A 16,112-nucleotide genomic window follows, 5' to 3' on the forward strand; every position below is an offset into this window, starting at 1 on the left:
TACACTGGTTAGACATTTAAGACAGTGCTGAATATTAACAGTGAGAGTAAACATCCTGGTCTTGTTATTCTATTGAGAATGCTTTTAGTGTTTCACCACTAAATATAACATGATTTGTAGGTTCCTGTAGGATATCCTAGATTATTTTATAAATATTATATTCCATTCCTAATGTGCTTACAATTTTTATCAAAAATATTAAATTTTATTAAATATGTATCTTCCGAGATGATCATATGGTTTTTCTCCTTTAAACATTAAAAATAAAATTTCAGATCTTTAACTATCCTTTCATTCTAATAAATGTTACTTAGACATACTAATTTTTAAAACACATTTAGAGTAGTTCTTTTAGTCTAATATTTGATGTTTCTACCTCTACCCTTAAAAATGTACTTTATTACAATTTCTTGTTCCTAATCTTCCACTTATCATATTTTTCATCTTCAATGCCGCTAGAATGATCTGAATAAAATCAAAATCTCAGTATCTTATTTCCCTACTGAGTACCCAAAAGTGGCTCCCATGCTTTCTACGTTAAAGGCCGACTATTAGTATGTCAATTAAGACCTCCAAAATGCCTCATTTTACCTCATCATCCATCTTCATGAATGCATACTTACCACATCTCTACAGTCCAGTTAACTGAGCTGCTTACAATTCATTAAATGCCTCATTATTTCTTAACGTCAATGCTTTATTCAAACTATTCCTCTGGCTAGAATGCCTTTACCCTGATCCATGTATCAGGCAAACCATTTCAAGTTTTATGGCTCAGTCCTAGACCACCATAGGAATCTTTTACTGACATTTTAGGAGGAATTTTAAATACTATGTTCTGCCCATATACACCATACAAATTTCCACTGCAGCTTCTGTTATACCTTATTACTCCTACTGTTTTGTCACTATATCAAGTCTCATATTTTATTAATCTTTGTACTGGCAATATCTAGCACTAAGTACATTGTCTAGCAAATCACAAATTTAAAATTTGCTTGATGAATAGATTATAGAGACAGACTTTACAAATTCTGGTTTTTAAGACTACGTTTAAACACTTTTTGAGCAGTGCCTTGCTCTTAATTCTATTTTATTCTTAATAATATTTTCTATCCATGATAGCCATAGCTAATCAGTTTATTACTAAGAAAACACATGACTATACTGTGCATTGGTTTTGTGGGGGAAAAAGACACTGATTTGATTGAAGCTTGTCTTATAATCACAAATCTAGACTTTTCTGCATCATAGACTTGAAAAGAAATTAAGACTAAAGATTTAGTTAAGACAAACTTTCATGATTAATTTGTGTGTGTGTGTGTGTGTGTGTGCACGTGTTTATATGTACTCTCGGTCTGACACTTTAAAAAATATTTTACATTCCCTTACTCATTCATATCAACAAAAACAGGTGATACATAGTATTATTATCTTGCCTATAAATAAATAAAATAAAATAACTGAAGCTCAGATTACTTTTCCAAAGTAGTGAATCTAGGAATTGAAAACAGAACTTTTCTAAATCAAAAAATGCAATGAAAGTGCCATGAATTTGCCAGAAAAGGCTGATTTGTTCAGGTTTGCATAGAAATTAATGAATTGGAGAATGTAAAACACTGGTCAAGTTGATATATAAAGAAACATAACCATTTTTTCACTATCATCCTATCTGTGAGAAGTCTAAACTTTATCATTCCATGCCTTCAAAATATTCTTTATGTAGAAAGAAATTACAATTATTTGTTACTTGTAAACAAAGAAAAATCCTTTTCTATTCGTATTTTTATACCAGTAGAATTTAATACAAAAATAATAGATTACTTTGCTAAATTTTCCTTTCTTTAGAAAAATAAAATAACTATAGCTCCCCTTAGGACAACATCATTGACTACAAAGTGCCCTGGGTTTTTGTTGAAAACAAAACTTAAGCATTTGTCACGTTGTGTTTATAGCAACTTCAACGCACTTCTCTTCTTTGTTATCGCTGGGCATGTTTACCTTAGTAACCTAAGAAGTGGCACAAAAAAACTTGGTAAATAATCATTTTTAAATTAAAAGATTAAGTCCATTGAAAGCCTAATTATGAAAACTAGAAGAAAAAAAAGAAGGAAAGGAGTGCAAATAATCTCTAGCTTAGCTCAGAAATGAACGTTAGAAAAGAATGCTTAATTAAGTCCATGAACTTGTTCTTCAATAAAAGAACATATTCCTTTTCCCTAGGAGATCAGACCTTTTTGTAATTACATATTCCAAAGTAAAGAAACTTAATTCAGATGCCTAAAAGATAGTAAGCAGGACACGTTGCTATGGCTCCAACAGCCTGCATGCAGCTAGTCAGCAGCCACTGCAATCATTGAGAAGGAAATGGCTCATGTAGTCCTTAGCTTTACTTCTAAAGATGCTGTGATCAAAACTGCAACTTGACCTAGAAGCTGTCATGGTTCTAAAGATGCATGACAAAAGGTTTGGCAAGTGTTAATAAGACTAGGAAAACAACAACCAATAAAGCAGCCAGATTTCTCAAACTTTGAGGACAGTGAAGAGCAGCAAAGCCAGCCAAGAGCTTAACAGCCAAAGATGATAGCCAGTGGACCGTGAGGTACAGGCTCAGTGCTCCCATTTGCTGTCAACAATCAAAGACTAGATTTTTTTAATACTAAACAGCCAATAAATAAACAATGAGCTACAGCCATTGGAGCAGAAGAAGAAAGCCAGTGACAAAACAGGACTCAGCTTGAGGAGAGCGAACAGCTACTCAGCTTGAATTGTGAATATTTTCAGTTTGCTTGTATTTGTTTTTGATGACTCCTTCCTCTCTTTCATCAGAATAACAACTTCGACTGGTTGATATTTTAACAGATAAAAAGACAGTTTCTCTCCTCATTATCTCTCATATTTCCTTCCTTTCTATTACATCTGTAATGCAATATGCTAAATTCCCTATCGCTCCCTATCTTAAATGCTACAACTGCATGATCATGTAATATAACCATTTTCTTAAGCCTTATATCAAGCCTTTCTCCCATCTATGCTGCAATAATCCAGACTCTGTGGGACAAAGGGCCAAGGGAGTCAAGAGTATTTGCAAAGAGTAGTTGTTAACTATGGGTCACGACTGAATAAAAAAGCAGTAATGATAGGTTGGAGTAGAAAGAAAGCAAATGGGACAAGGTGCTAAGGGCCCTGTGAGGACAATGAGAAGGTTTAAACTGGAGTAAGAGAGTGAGGGAACAGAAGGATAAGATGCTGTGATTAGCAGAACCCCAACTCTGCTTGTCACTAGGGCACCATTCATATTGTGTTCTACCTAACTGGAACTCTTTGGCACACAAATGATAGAATGTAAATCATGCCCTCTGCCGTTGTGCAATGTTGCTGGTGGTGTGAGCATAGATGGTTTTAATTTACATATTCAGAGAAAAAAAGAGATTAAGAAAAAACAAAAATTACATATTCAGAAAATCTGAATGACAAAATTCAGGGGTGAGTTACAGGAGCCAAGATTGAAGTAGAGTAGTGAAGGTAGAAATAACTAATGTTGAAAGAGTTGCCCACATAGGTTGAAAATGTTCATTAGATCTTGGGGAATACAATAAGAGAGAGCAAAATAGTTGACAAAGTATTCTATAAATAAAAGGGAGTGAGCAGGAAGTGAATCCATTGCAGAGGTCAATTAGAAAGTTGAGTAGATTAATAGACCAAACATCAAAGATGCCAACTTCTGCTAGGGCAGAACCCATATTCCATTCCAGAGGCCATGGAAAGTGGAAAACTTAGTAGCCTTCATATAAGAGAGCTGGAGGGAAGCAGGTTCAGATGAGTCATTAAGCATGCTCATCACAATTCCATGTCTTGCTCCTGCTCTTCTCAGGTTGTGTCCACACCACTGCCACCCCACTTCCTGACAAAGTCACACACAATGCAGCTTCTCTTCAAGGTTCCTCATGCAGAAAACTTCCCCTGATGACTGTAGCCTCCACTGATCTCTTCCATTCTGGACCAATGGTTTTAGCAATCATTGTATTTAACCTAGATCTCAATGGTCGAATATTATAAAATTCTCAAATAGTTTCCCATGTGTGTTTTATATCTCCAATTAACACCTAAGTTCTTTTGTAGCAGAAATTTAAAAAAGGGTGGGCATGTGGTTGACTCTTAAGAAATATCTGTCCAGTCAAATAAATATTAAAATAAATTTAAGAGGCTTTTTGAGAAGAGGAGTACTCTTTTTAACTTAGGTTTTTAGTTTCTTAAGGTTTTTTTTCAAATTTATTGAAGTGTAATTGACAAATAAATTGTTAAAATTGTGTATGTATACATTATGAAATGATTACCACAATTATGTTAATTAACACATCTATCATCTCACATAGTTAGGGTTTTCTTTAATGGTAAGGATGCTTAAGATCTACTCTGCTAGAAAATATCAAGTATATAACACAGAGTACTGTCTTACCATGAAAGTGCTGGTAGCCGTAGGTACAATGATTCTGCCACAATGATGATATTAATGTGGTGTAATGAGATATGTGAGTTTTCATTGGTATTTTAAACTTTCTACCTCTTCCAAGATGAGTTCACTTTACCTCTAGTTTATTTAAACCAGGATGTATTTATCATGTTATGTAAAGGGAACTCCATTAAGGTAATTGCTGTGAAATGAATGAAACTAATAACACTTATTTTTCTAGTAGTCTCTACTTCATGTCTACTAAGAAACCAATTACTTAGAAATTGTGCACCTATATTAATAGCTGTTCTGGCTTTTTCCTCTCTAGAGACTTGTCACTGTGAATTTACTTTCTCTTATATTTATAGCAGTTAAACAAAATTGTATTCTTTATAAATCTTTCTTTAGAAGGAAAAGAATGTGAAAACAGTGACAATAATGGATAATCTTGTCACACATGTCTCAAAGATCTAATACATTCTTATCATGAATTTTTGTCCTTCTTGTACTATTTAGTAGAAAAGCTGAAATGGGAATGCAGAAAACGCTAATGCCCTTAGTATCCAATGTTCGTTATCTGCACATAGCTGGCTTACCTGAAGTCATAGTTGACTTATCTCAATAACAGAAAATACCTATTAAAGTAAACATACTGTGAATTTGGTCTTGAGAACTATTTTAAAACAAAATTCCATTTCAGCATTTCTCTTTTACATGTATATGTTTTTTCTCTAATAAAATAAATAGCAAACACAAGATGTTATACCCAGAAGGATAAGCCAGCAGTGAGTTTTATTTTATATTTTCAGATATCATTTCCTTCTCTATGCTCTGATAGTTCGCTTTTTAAAAATGTTTGCTTGGGATTTAAACTAGAAGTTAAGCATAGTGGTATTTTTCAACCAGCAGAAAACACTGTCATTGGTTAAAATACCATTTCTAAAACTTGCAAAATGACTCCTTTTTTATTATAACCACCTCACAAAACATTATTTTGTACTCATACACATAAAAATTAAACAAATAAAATGAAATGCAGAAACAAGGACCACCCTCCCACCCGTATCATATACATACACAAAGCAATATACTACAAAAGTTCAGGGTGCTACCAGCATAAGAAATATAAAGCTACATGTTAAAATACATCAACTAGTTCCTTCACTTACTGATAATATATTAGTATAGCAATGTTATAATATATCATTATAATTATTATATATTAATAACATGAATAATAATATATAATAAATCATAAGTGAGCAATGTGGCCTAATGAAGCCTCAGATAATTCTTGAAAATATTGATAGTTTGGCATTTTGTTTTGTTTCAGTTGTTTCTTTATCCTTACTTGATATGTATAAAAAATATATATCTAAGGCTATGAAAAAAGAATAATAGCAAATTATTATACATATAAAATGATCTCTGGTTGAAGTTTTAACAGTCTTCACTGTTAGAAAGTCTGGGTTGAAACCACAGAGAAATGACTGAGAAGGACAGATCTGTTTGCAGTTTTGAGAAACCACCCTCTTCAGTAATCTAATGAGGATATGGGCTTCAGTGTGTTGTACTTATTTATTTGCTTTTTTTTTTTTTTAATAGCTTATAGGCATTTGGAGTTGAATGGAATCTTACAGGCCACTTAATCTAAGTCCTTCATTTACACCTGAGGTAAAGGTAACACAGATCAATAACATTGAGCTGGGATAGGAACCATTATCTTCCGATTTCAGATCTAGTGAGTATTTAATCACAATATGCTTCATCTCCATTGATTCATTTAACTGTTTGAATATAGATCATGTATTTATCCATTTACTCTTAGTATTAAGGGTATAAATATTCTCTATAAATGACATACAAGAAAAGTAAACAAAATATGCTTGTCAAACCAGACAAGTTATAACATTTTTACTGGACTTATTATAATACAACTTAAAATAATCAAAGAGCATAGTCTTTCATTTAAAAAAATCTTTATATGCCATAAAACATTGTCATAGACAAAATATCATCTTTTATTTTGTTTTGTTTTCAAAAGTTTGTTTAAGTAATATAGAGTAAGTTCATATTATTAATCATTTTGTAATATGTTGCTCAGGGATTCTGTCATTCCATGGCATTTTTAGTCTATTCTTCTCCCTTAGATCAGTCCCCTTTTTCTTAAAACAGAAAGCAATTCTTGCAGTTCTTCACTACCTGATAAGAATCCTCACCTGGCCTTGGATCCATCCAAATTCTTTCTCTTCTTTGCCCCATTCCCTCTTTGTCCCTTTACTTCCTTCCATTTCTTCCTCCTTCCTCCTTCTTCCTTCCTTCCCTCCTTCTTTTTTTTGTTTTTGGTCCTTCAAATCTACTCCATGCAAGCAAACCTGTATCTTCATCCCTTTATTAAAAACACTCAAATTTCAACAAGTTGAAAAAGCCATTAAAGAAAAGAAATGTCATTTCTCTCTCCTTCTTTCTTTTGTACTGAATACTGCAGGTCACTCATTTCTCTAAACACTGTCTCCCCTGACTTTCCTGAAAGTGCACTAACTTTGTCTCTTCTGCTTTTCAGTGGATTCTTCTTGGTCCTTTGTGTCTTAATGTTTTTCATTTCATCAGGGCCTTTGGCCTGGTGTAGAATCCCTCCCACAACCACATCCCTAAACTTGTTCTGGGCAAATAGACTCATTCCACAGTTTTGTCTTCTTTTCTGTCTCCTGTCATAACTAATTCTAAATATATTTTACATAAATAAGAGTCAAATATTTCTGCAACTTTTACCAAGTGACCAAGGTAGGCAGAATTAGACAAATAGCTTATGATAATAGTGTTTGTTGGTTTCTTTGCCAATTATTTGGAAGTTGCTGCTGTAAGAGTCTTTACACAACCTCAAATAATAGGGGAGAAAATAAACATTCGTAAACAAATGTCATAAAAAATGTAGAGTTAAAACATTGAGAGTGTATAGAAAAGATAGACTTTCAGATGCAGTGTTTACTAAATCCAGGCACTTGTGATTTTTACCATATTCTACTAGCAATGTGTAAAAATGTAATAATTTATCGAGCATTTATTATAGTCAAAGCTCTTTCAAATATCTTTCTTTCTATAAACATTCTTATAAGATATTGATGGTATTATTCCCATCAATTATGCTTTGAGATCCAGAAGGTTAAGTGACAAAAGTGTCCAAGTTCCAATGCTAATTAGTAGATATATTAGGATAAAAATGTATTGAACTGTTTAATTACTACTATAGCATCAAGTTGTCTTCAGGTATATGGTCTGCCCCATATTTGAATACCATCATTACTCACATTTGCTTCTTATTTTAAAACACAATTTACATTTTTACTAAAATATATTTTAAATCAAACTTTAAATGTCTACCGTAAATTAAAAAATAAACATTTATCTTAACAATGATTATCAAAGGCTCAAAATCTAGGGCCTGCCCTCTCTTTATTATAAAGACAAATGTGTGAAATACCATTGGTTCTTTTATATTATTTGATCTTATTTTTACTTGAGTATCACTTTGCCTTTCAGTTTATTTAAATCAAGATGCATTTATCATGTTATGCGAAAGGAAGATCTGTTAAGGTAATGGCTATGAAATGTATAAAACGAATAACTAAATTAGGATTTCTCCTTGATTTAACTAAAAGAATTGGGGAAAAAAAATCGAGATGAGAATGATTTTATCACTATAAGAGTCAATTTTATTTAACACCATGTCCTTGAACCACCTAAAATGGGATCATGCCCCACCTGACATGGAAAGGTAGTACGACATCGTGTTTGGGAGCACAGACTGCCTGAGTTCAAATCTCCTCTCTGCTGCTTACTAGTTAGGTTACGTTGGGCAAATTATTTAAACCTCTTTATATAAAAATTAAGATGATGATAATAATACTTATATTACAAGATTGTTATGAAGATTAAATTACTAAATATTCATAAGGCACTTAAATTGGTGTCTGGCACATATTAAATACTGTAGAAGTTATTTGTGAAATATATCAAGTAAAAATACTTTGCATTTCACTAGTACATACACCAGGCTTTGGAGAACATTAAGCTGGTCAAATCATGGAAATTTTTCATGCAGGGAATATATTTAAGCTGAGCTAATGAAGAATCAATAGAGTTTTGCATTTTCATGGAGAAATAGAAAGGACATTCCAAGGAGCAAAAACAAACATGATCAAATAGTTGGATGTAAGAAAGAGTAAGTAGAGTAGATAAAATTAATTTGTGATTGGTTTTTTTTTGTTTTTTAGTTTTGTTTCGTTTTTTTTGTTGTTGTTTTTGTTGATTAGAGCATAAAATGCATGAGAGAACATAGCAGGAAATAAGGTTAGAGAGGATAAATGACATGATAAAAGTTGTGCTTGAATTGGGTGCTCTGATTATCACATTAGGACGATTTGGGAGGAGACTAGAAGAGAGAACGTAACTTGCAGAGGAAAGAGCATTAAAGTCCAGGCAGGAGGAAGGGAGGAACTGAGCAAAAGCAGCTGCGGACATTAAGCGATGTTATGACATTAGATCAACAAGACCAGATATATTCCAAAGTCATCAAGAAAAAGAAAGAGGAGGAAGAAGGCAAGCAAAGGGAGAAGAGAGAATCCGTTCATCTAAGGACAAATTCAGTTTTTACATATTGAGGTTGAAGGACAAGAGGGATGACTGAGTGAAGACAGCTGACAGTCAAGTATAGCAATAAAGATTTGGGAGTTATGTACACATAAATAATATCTGAAACCATGAGGCTGGAAGACATTAATAATTTTCAGGGGAAGAGTTTCAGTAAACTCTGGAAAACATCACCACATCAACATAAGTGAGGAAAAGAGGCAGCAACTATGGAGACTTAATAAGTGAAACAGTGATACGTAACAGCACTCCCAAAATGTAGCTCTTGGTAACATTTTTTTTAGTGTTGAGAACTGGATTAGAAATTAAAGGCAATAAATTAGAGATACAAGTAAAGGAGTTACAGTTGTAAGGGGTAGCTCAGTTAGCCTGATGAAGGAGAGAGGCATTCTGGAATAGCTATTTCTCCAAGCATGCCCCAGACTTCCTGCCTGACATTGGTTGGACTGCTTGTTAGAACTGCAGGTCCCCCTCTCAAGCCCAAACCTTCTGAACCTGAATCTTATCACTAAGGCCCAGGAATTAGTATTTAACATATTATCTAAGTTATTCTAGGTAGACAATAAAATTAGAGGTTTTAGAATAAGAATTTTCATAGAAATAGTAAGAGATGTTTATTTTGCTATTATATGCTTTTGGCATGTTTTATACATGGTAGAGTAAGCAGTGACTATTTTGACAGCTTATCTTAAAAACTGAAGAAGAATTTGTTTTAACTACATGTCATATTACCTTCTGGATTCTGGCATTATTCCAGTTATATTGGTTATGTAGGTCAGCCCTTATTTCTTGTGCAGATGTGGTTTGTTTACTGTATCATGAGTAGTGTGCACAGAGTGTATTGATTCACATTATCCTAATTCTTCATCTCTTGTCAAACAGTTGGAAATAGAATGACCTCAAATCAATGAAGTCGAAACAGTCAGAATCCAATTCTTTTTTAAGGCCTCTAATTTTCTGGGTTGAAACTATTTCTGTCCTTGCGTTTAAACTCATCTCATTTACTTCAATTTTTCTTTGTTTTTCAATTGTCTAGGAGAAAGACTTATTTTTCTATCATAAATGACAGCTCTGATCCTTTCCAGTTAAAAATAATAAAATGAAATTTACATTTAGTTTTGTTAAATTGAATCTTACATCTTTAATTTAGAAACATATCTTCCAAAAAAAGTACAGTTAAGCCTAGACTTATTTTTAGATGACACTATACCAATTGAAATTATGTATTTTGTAAAATTAACACATACTTGAAAAATAAAGCAAGCTTCTAAACAGTTCACTATAAAGGATTTAGTTTATTATGACAAAAGGAAATTGTATAAAGGACTTATACTAATTTACCTACATTTCAATTTATGACACAAACTCAATTCCAAGTAAAATAAATAGTAATTTTAAATAGCCTTAGAAACTTCAGATTTAAATTAAACTAAGAAAGATTGGATGATCGTATTTGACATTTTGAATAGTTTTCCCAGTATTCTACTAACACATTTCTACCCAGGTGTAATTTCCACACTGAAATGTTTTGCTGTGAAATTTTAGTGACTGTCTAGATTTCTTCATATTTCTCATTAAAGATTCAAGCTTTTATCATATGTGTTTCAGAAAACTTAGATCAAATTTTCAGTCGTAAACCCGATGATGTCTATTTTGTGAAGCACACTTGTAATACATTTCTTTTAGGAATAAGATCAATTCATTGGCTACCTCAATTCCTCCTTTCCTGGAGCAAGCATGCTAGCTACTTCTCGCCTACAGAGGGAGGGTCTAATAAATACCCTGTCCTTGAATCTGACGGCTCTTAATGATTTCGGTGACCATTAGAATGTAGTGGAAATGATGTTCTGAGACTTAAGATGTTCTAGGTCATAAGAATCCTTGTGGCTTCTGCCTAGGTTTCTTGAGACGCTTATTCTAGGAACGTTATCTTTGGGAACCCAGCCAACACTTTGTGAAAAGCCCAAAGTCACTTGGAGATGGCTCCAACTAGACTCTCAGCCAATAGCCTGCAACAACTGCCAGCTAGATGTGAGAGCTATCTTGGACAATCAGCCCAATCAAGTCTTCAGGTGGCTGAATTCCCAGCAGATATTGGACTGACACCTTAAATAAGAAACGCTCAGCTGTCAGCCCGCAGAACCATGAGAAATAACAATGACTGCTGTTTTAATTCACTAGTTTTGGGTATAGTTGTTACGCAGCAAAGATAACCAGAACATTGGTTTAACTTTCTCTGCTCAGGTTAAGACTATCAGGCTTTTATAACTTTCTAGCAAAAATAACACACTAGAGGTCAAATGACCCTTTTAAATTTCACCTAGTAGTCTAACATCATTAAAATGTTCTTAATTTGCTTAATGGAAATAGCTCAACCGTATCTCCTTTATATGTTTTTTCCTCTAATTGTTACTGAATCCAGATTTGAGCTACACAAATTTACAGAATCTTGCCCAACCCCCTCATCAAACAAAAGAGGAAACAGGATACCCAAGACTTACAGGACCCACCCAAAGACATAAGGGATTATCATCTGCTACTCCTGCTTCAAATCTTGGCTCTTTATACCTTGTTCATAACTGCCTCCGGGAGTCATAATTTTCCTGATAAAAGTATGAGTTCAAGACAATACCTTATCTCATTATTCTTTATCTAAATTAGCAAACAATTTTACAGATCCTTAACCGAATCATTTTCTACTGAAATTGAATGAGAGCAAATATTTCTACCTGATTTTATTTTCTTGTCAAAATTTATGGACCTCTAGATCTAACACCGAATGTTAAAGTCGTCACATTTCACTGTTCTAATTTGAGGGCATTTTAATATACGTTATGTGGTTGATTCTCCCCTTCCTGCAAACAGTGTTTATCCTTTATCTTCCTATCCCTCAACCAGCACACTTTATATCACACCTTCAAATAGTTAATTCATTATATGGATTTACCTTTCATTAAAGGTTGGAAATCCTCAAATTTTATTTTCCTTCTTGTTCTTGTGCTCTGATTATATTCTCATTATATACTTCCAATCTACTAAGCATTTGTGTTTAGATGTCTAGCCATCACCTCTTAACATTTCAAAACTAAAATTAATTTCCTGCTCAAAGCATCCAGAAAAAAAACCATCCGATTTATCCTGTAAATAGCCAATAAAGGGACACACTATTTCCCTAATATTCAAGGTTTCAAATCTCCATAGCGTATCTCCTATTCATTCTCCTTTTTATTGCTCGATTGCCTAATTTTATAATTTTTAATTAGAAATATCTTTCATCCATCATTTTCTTTCCATTTCCACTATTACCACCATTCCATCACGACTGCGCTAAACATATATCATCCAGGATTACTATGACAACTGTGTGTCTCTTCTCCAATTTGCCCTTTGTCTTAAACAACACGGCTCAATTTATCTTCCTTAAACACTAATTTCATTATAATTCTTCGCTGCTCAAAAACCTTCCATGACTTCCATTGTGTGGATTCTAAATTCCTTTGGTTGTTTTCGAAGGTTCTCAAGAGTCAAGTGCCATCCCGACAATCCAGCTCCATGTCTTACTGCTTCCAAAATTCATATCCTTCTTGCCTTGGGAAGGGGCCCATTATTCAACATAGAACACCTCTTCCCTTCTTAAATCTTTCACATACATCCAAATCAGGTTCAATACCACTCCCATCATGAAACTTACCCTAATAATTCCTGTGGAACTAAATAATGTTCAACATCATTTTTTAAATAAAATAAAGAACAGTTAGTGCTGTGGTTGGAGAATATATTAAAAATATTTCTAACCTATTTCACACTGCATCCTGAAAATCCTCCATTAGAGACCTTGCAAGTAAAAGTAAATCTTGCAGATAAAATGTAAATATTCTTAGCAAAGAGTTAGTCCTGTATTTCTGAGTATAAAATATTTCATCATATCCTTTCTGGAGAGCAAAATTTTGGAGCAGAGGGGAAACCTGTTGCATACCTAGATAAGCTGAGGAAAGACAATGAAAAGGGGAAGCATGAGATGCCAAAATCTCAATTTGCCTACTTTGCAAATAACTTTTTTTCTTTTGAGAATTAGCCTTGTGCATTATAGATATGATAACTATCAATTATTCAGAATATTTGATAAATCAACTACTCTCATTCTCCCACAATGCTTAAGTACAGATTTATTTTTCTGAGTCAAACAGGAATTGATGTTATATCTATCCCAATAGCACCATTTTCCTTTCTTTAAGAGACAAATTTCAGTTGTCATGACATCAGAAGGAGGTTTCACCTTGCTGGAATAGTCAGGCATTTTCCTATGCTGTTTTTCTCCTTTATTCTAGCAATTTGGCCTCCAATGCTGAACCCTCACCCCCGATTACCATCCAATAAAAGAAGTTCTAAGTAATGAAGTTGTGTTTTTCACAAGTAAATTAAAACAGGAAAAAGATGACCTTAAGTGACCATGTGTGTTCGCTCTAGTTTCTGAACATATTTCCTTCCTTCTCTCTGTCATCGGCCCCATCTGCTTGTTGGCTCTTCCTATTTCTGGACTGCATGTCCGGGTCACTGTCCTGAATCCCAGCTTCAGGTTCTCACTCTCCTTTGCTGCACTCTTGTTCTTTTCTCAAATTCCCTGACCTCTGAGTTTTCACTTGCTTCCTCTACCCACTCTCACCTCCTAGACACCTGACACCGACATGAGTTTTTAGTGAACTCAGTTACTTTAGGAAAAATGTAATTTGTTCCTGGCAGAAGGAGGAAGAGACAATATTGAAGTATCTGTCAGATTACAGACAGGAAAGAGAACTCTTAAGAGTTAGGGACCAAGTTTGGGATTATCATAAGAGCTCAGGTGTTAATTCCACCTCCTCTCCACAATAACACTCTCCTATAACTTGGGATCATGCACAATTTATCCAAGGGTGTTGAAGTAAAATCCAGGACCAATAGTTTTCATTATAGTTTGAACATGCAAGCTAGAGAAATAATTAACTTCAAAATAATGAATATGTTACCTTTTGACAGAGTTCACTCAAGCTTAAGGTTACAGGATAAACAAAAAAAATGTCATTCTTTCTAGAGATTTTTTCTTAGATCCAAATAATATCTTAATGCATTTAATAGAGTAAATAAATAGACTACACGCAATCATTTTGGCTTTCCATTTATGAGAGCTTTTCTCCTGCATGTGCTATTTCATCCAGTTTTTATGCCCATATACAAGGCGTGGGGGGAGGGACGGAGGGAAGGAAGAAAGGAAGGAAAGGAGGAAGGAAGGGAGGGAGGGAGGATGGACGGACAAGGAAAGGAAAGGAAAGCAAGTCTGAAATACATTCTGCCACATTTGGAAACATGTTTTATCTCTTCTTTTTAATTTGAAAATATTCCTTCCGTTTCAAAAAAACTTTTAAAGACTTCATTCTGGAGATCACCTGCAACACTGTTTTATTCGAAGACCCTAAAAATGGGTCTAAGACTCTTCCTGGGTCAAGCAAAAAGAGACCATGAATGTCTGGACCACAATTAACATTCATTGGCAAAAATGTCCTCGGTTTTCCTTTTTCCCTTTCTTCCAAGTTGGCCAATGTCTATAAACCCCACCAATTAGCAGTCAAAGCATCCCCTAGCCCTTGAGCCTGTGGGAATTTAGGAATTTCAACCCGAGCACGTCAATCCCACAGGCCTTTTCTGTGGAAGAAATCCCTCACAACAAAGGACAAGAGGAAGGCTGGGGGGGAGGGGCGCGTAACGGACTTAGACAAGAAGAAATGAGTAAACTGGCGTTGAATAGTAAACCCGTACTGCTGGGGGGTCGCTAATCGGTAACCGTGGAAATACAGCCCTGCCGCGTACACTCCTGGCGCCCGAACAAACCCAGCCACGTCCGGGGGGATGTACGACTCCCTCTCTACCGCCCGCTTCTGCGCCTCTCCTCACTCTCCAGGGACCCCACCTCCCTCCTCGAGCTCCGTTCAGATTGACCATCTCAAACCCAGCTCCCGCACCCCTGCACCCCGCCCACCACATTCCTGGGGCTATTCCGAGCTGCCGCCGCTAAACTCCAAAGGAGTGAACTCCGTCTACAAACTCGAGCAGAGCCGACCTACGCGCACTCCGCCGCCGGGGACCTGAGCCAGTTCCGACGCCCTTGTCACCCAGCCATTTGCCCGGCTCTGGTGTAGAAAGAATCAGGCTTCGGACGCAAATGTGGCACTTCATTGAGACGGGGACCAGAAAGTATGCCCAGCCTCCCTTGCCCTAGCACCCTAGCACGCAAACCTGTACGAATGGAAGTTGCTCGAAGTTCCCGTTTCTCATGCCCCACCTCAACTTGCTCCCCTCGCGGCACACTGCAACGTGGGCACACGCAGGGACCGAGGTGTCCCGGGAATCCGCTCTCTTTATTCCTCCCACGCCGCAGCGAGCGCCCGGGCGCACCTCTCGCGGCCCTCGCCTCCGGATGCCACCGCGTCCCCTCCGCCTCGCTCCCAGGACAAGTTTAGATACAGACAAGGGAGGCAGGAGGATTGCAAACAGAGGTTTTCTTCCCGTACCACCCACTCCGAGGCTGAGTCCCCGGGCGCCCCGCGCCGGCTCGCGCGCCCGCGCACTCACCCATGGCGGGAGGTCCGGCTGTCCTGCGTCCACACCAGAGCGCAAGCGACCCTGCGCTGCGCGGGCCAAGTTTTCCAAGCGGCTCTCGGGCTCTGGGCGCAGCGGCAAGTGGCAGCCTTGCCCCTCCCAGCAGAGCCGGTTCCCGGGATTCCTGGACCCCTCCCTCTCCCACCTGCCTCCTCTGGCTACGATCCACTGCCCTCCCCTTGTCGGTGGCTCTCCTCCCTAGCCGCCCACCCCGCCCCTTTCACTTTCCCGCGAGCCACGTGCAAACGCCTCCGCCTTAAATACGTTAAATACACTACACTACACACACACACACTCACACACACACACATACACACACACACACACACACACCACACACACCCATCTCAGCGCTGCAAGAATGACCTGGTAGATAATA

The 16,112-nt window shown here is 36.3% G+C and overlaps 1 protein-coding gene across 1 annotated transcript in view; it reads right to left on the bottom strand.

The window, feature by feature from the left end:
- Window positions 1–15,845, bottom strand: part of GPM6A (glycoprotein M6A) — a 246,269-nt gene extending 230,424 nt beyond the window's left edge. The window contains exon 1 of the mRNA XM_015592820.2: window positions 15,707–15,845. Coding sequence (XP_015448306.1) covers window positions 15,707–15,710 — 4 coding nt within the window. The 5' untranslated portion in view covers window positions 15,711–15,845. The remainder of the gene's footprint in view (window positions 1–15,706) is intronic.
- Window positions 15,846–16,112: the final 267 nt, after the last annotated feature.

Source organism: Pteropus alecto, unplaced genomic scaffold (genome assembly GCF_000325575.1).
Source record: "Pteropus alecto unplaced genomic scaffold, ASM32557v1 scaffold24, whole genome shotgun sequence".
Classification (NCBI taxonomy): domain Eukaryota; kingdom Metazoa; phylum Chordata; class Mammalia; order Chiroptera; family Pteropodidae; genus Pteropus; species Pteropus alecto.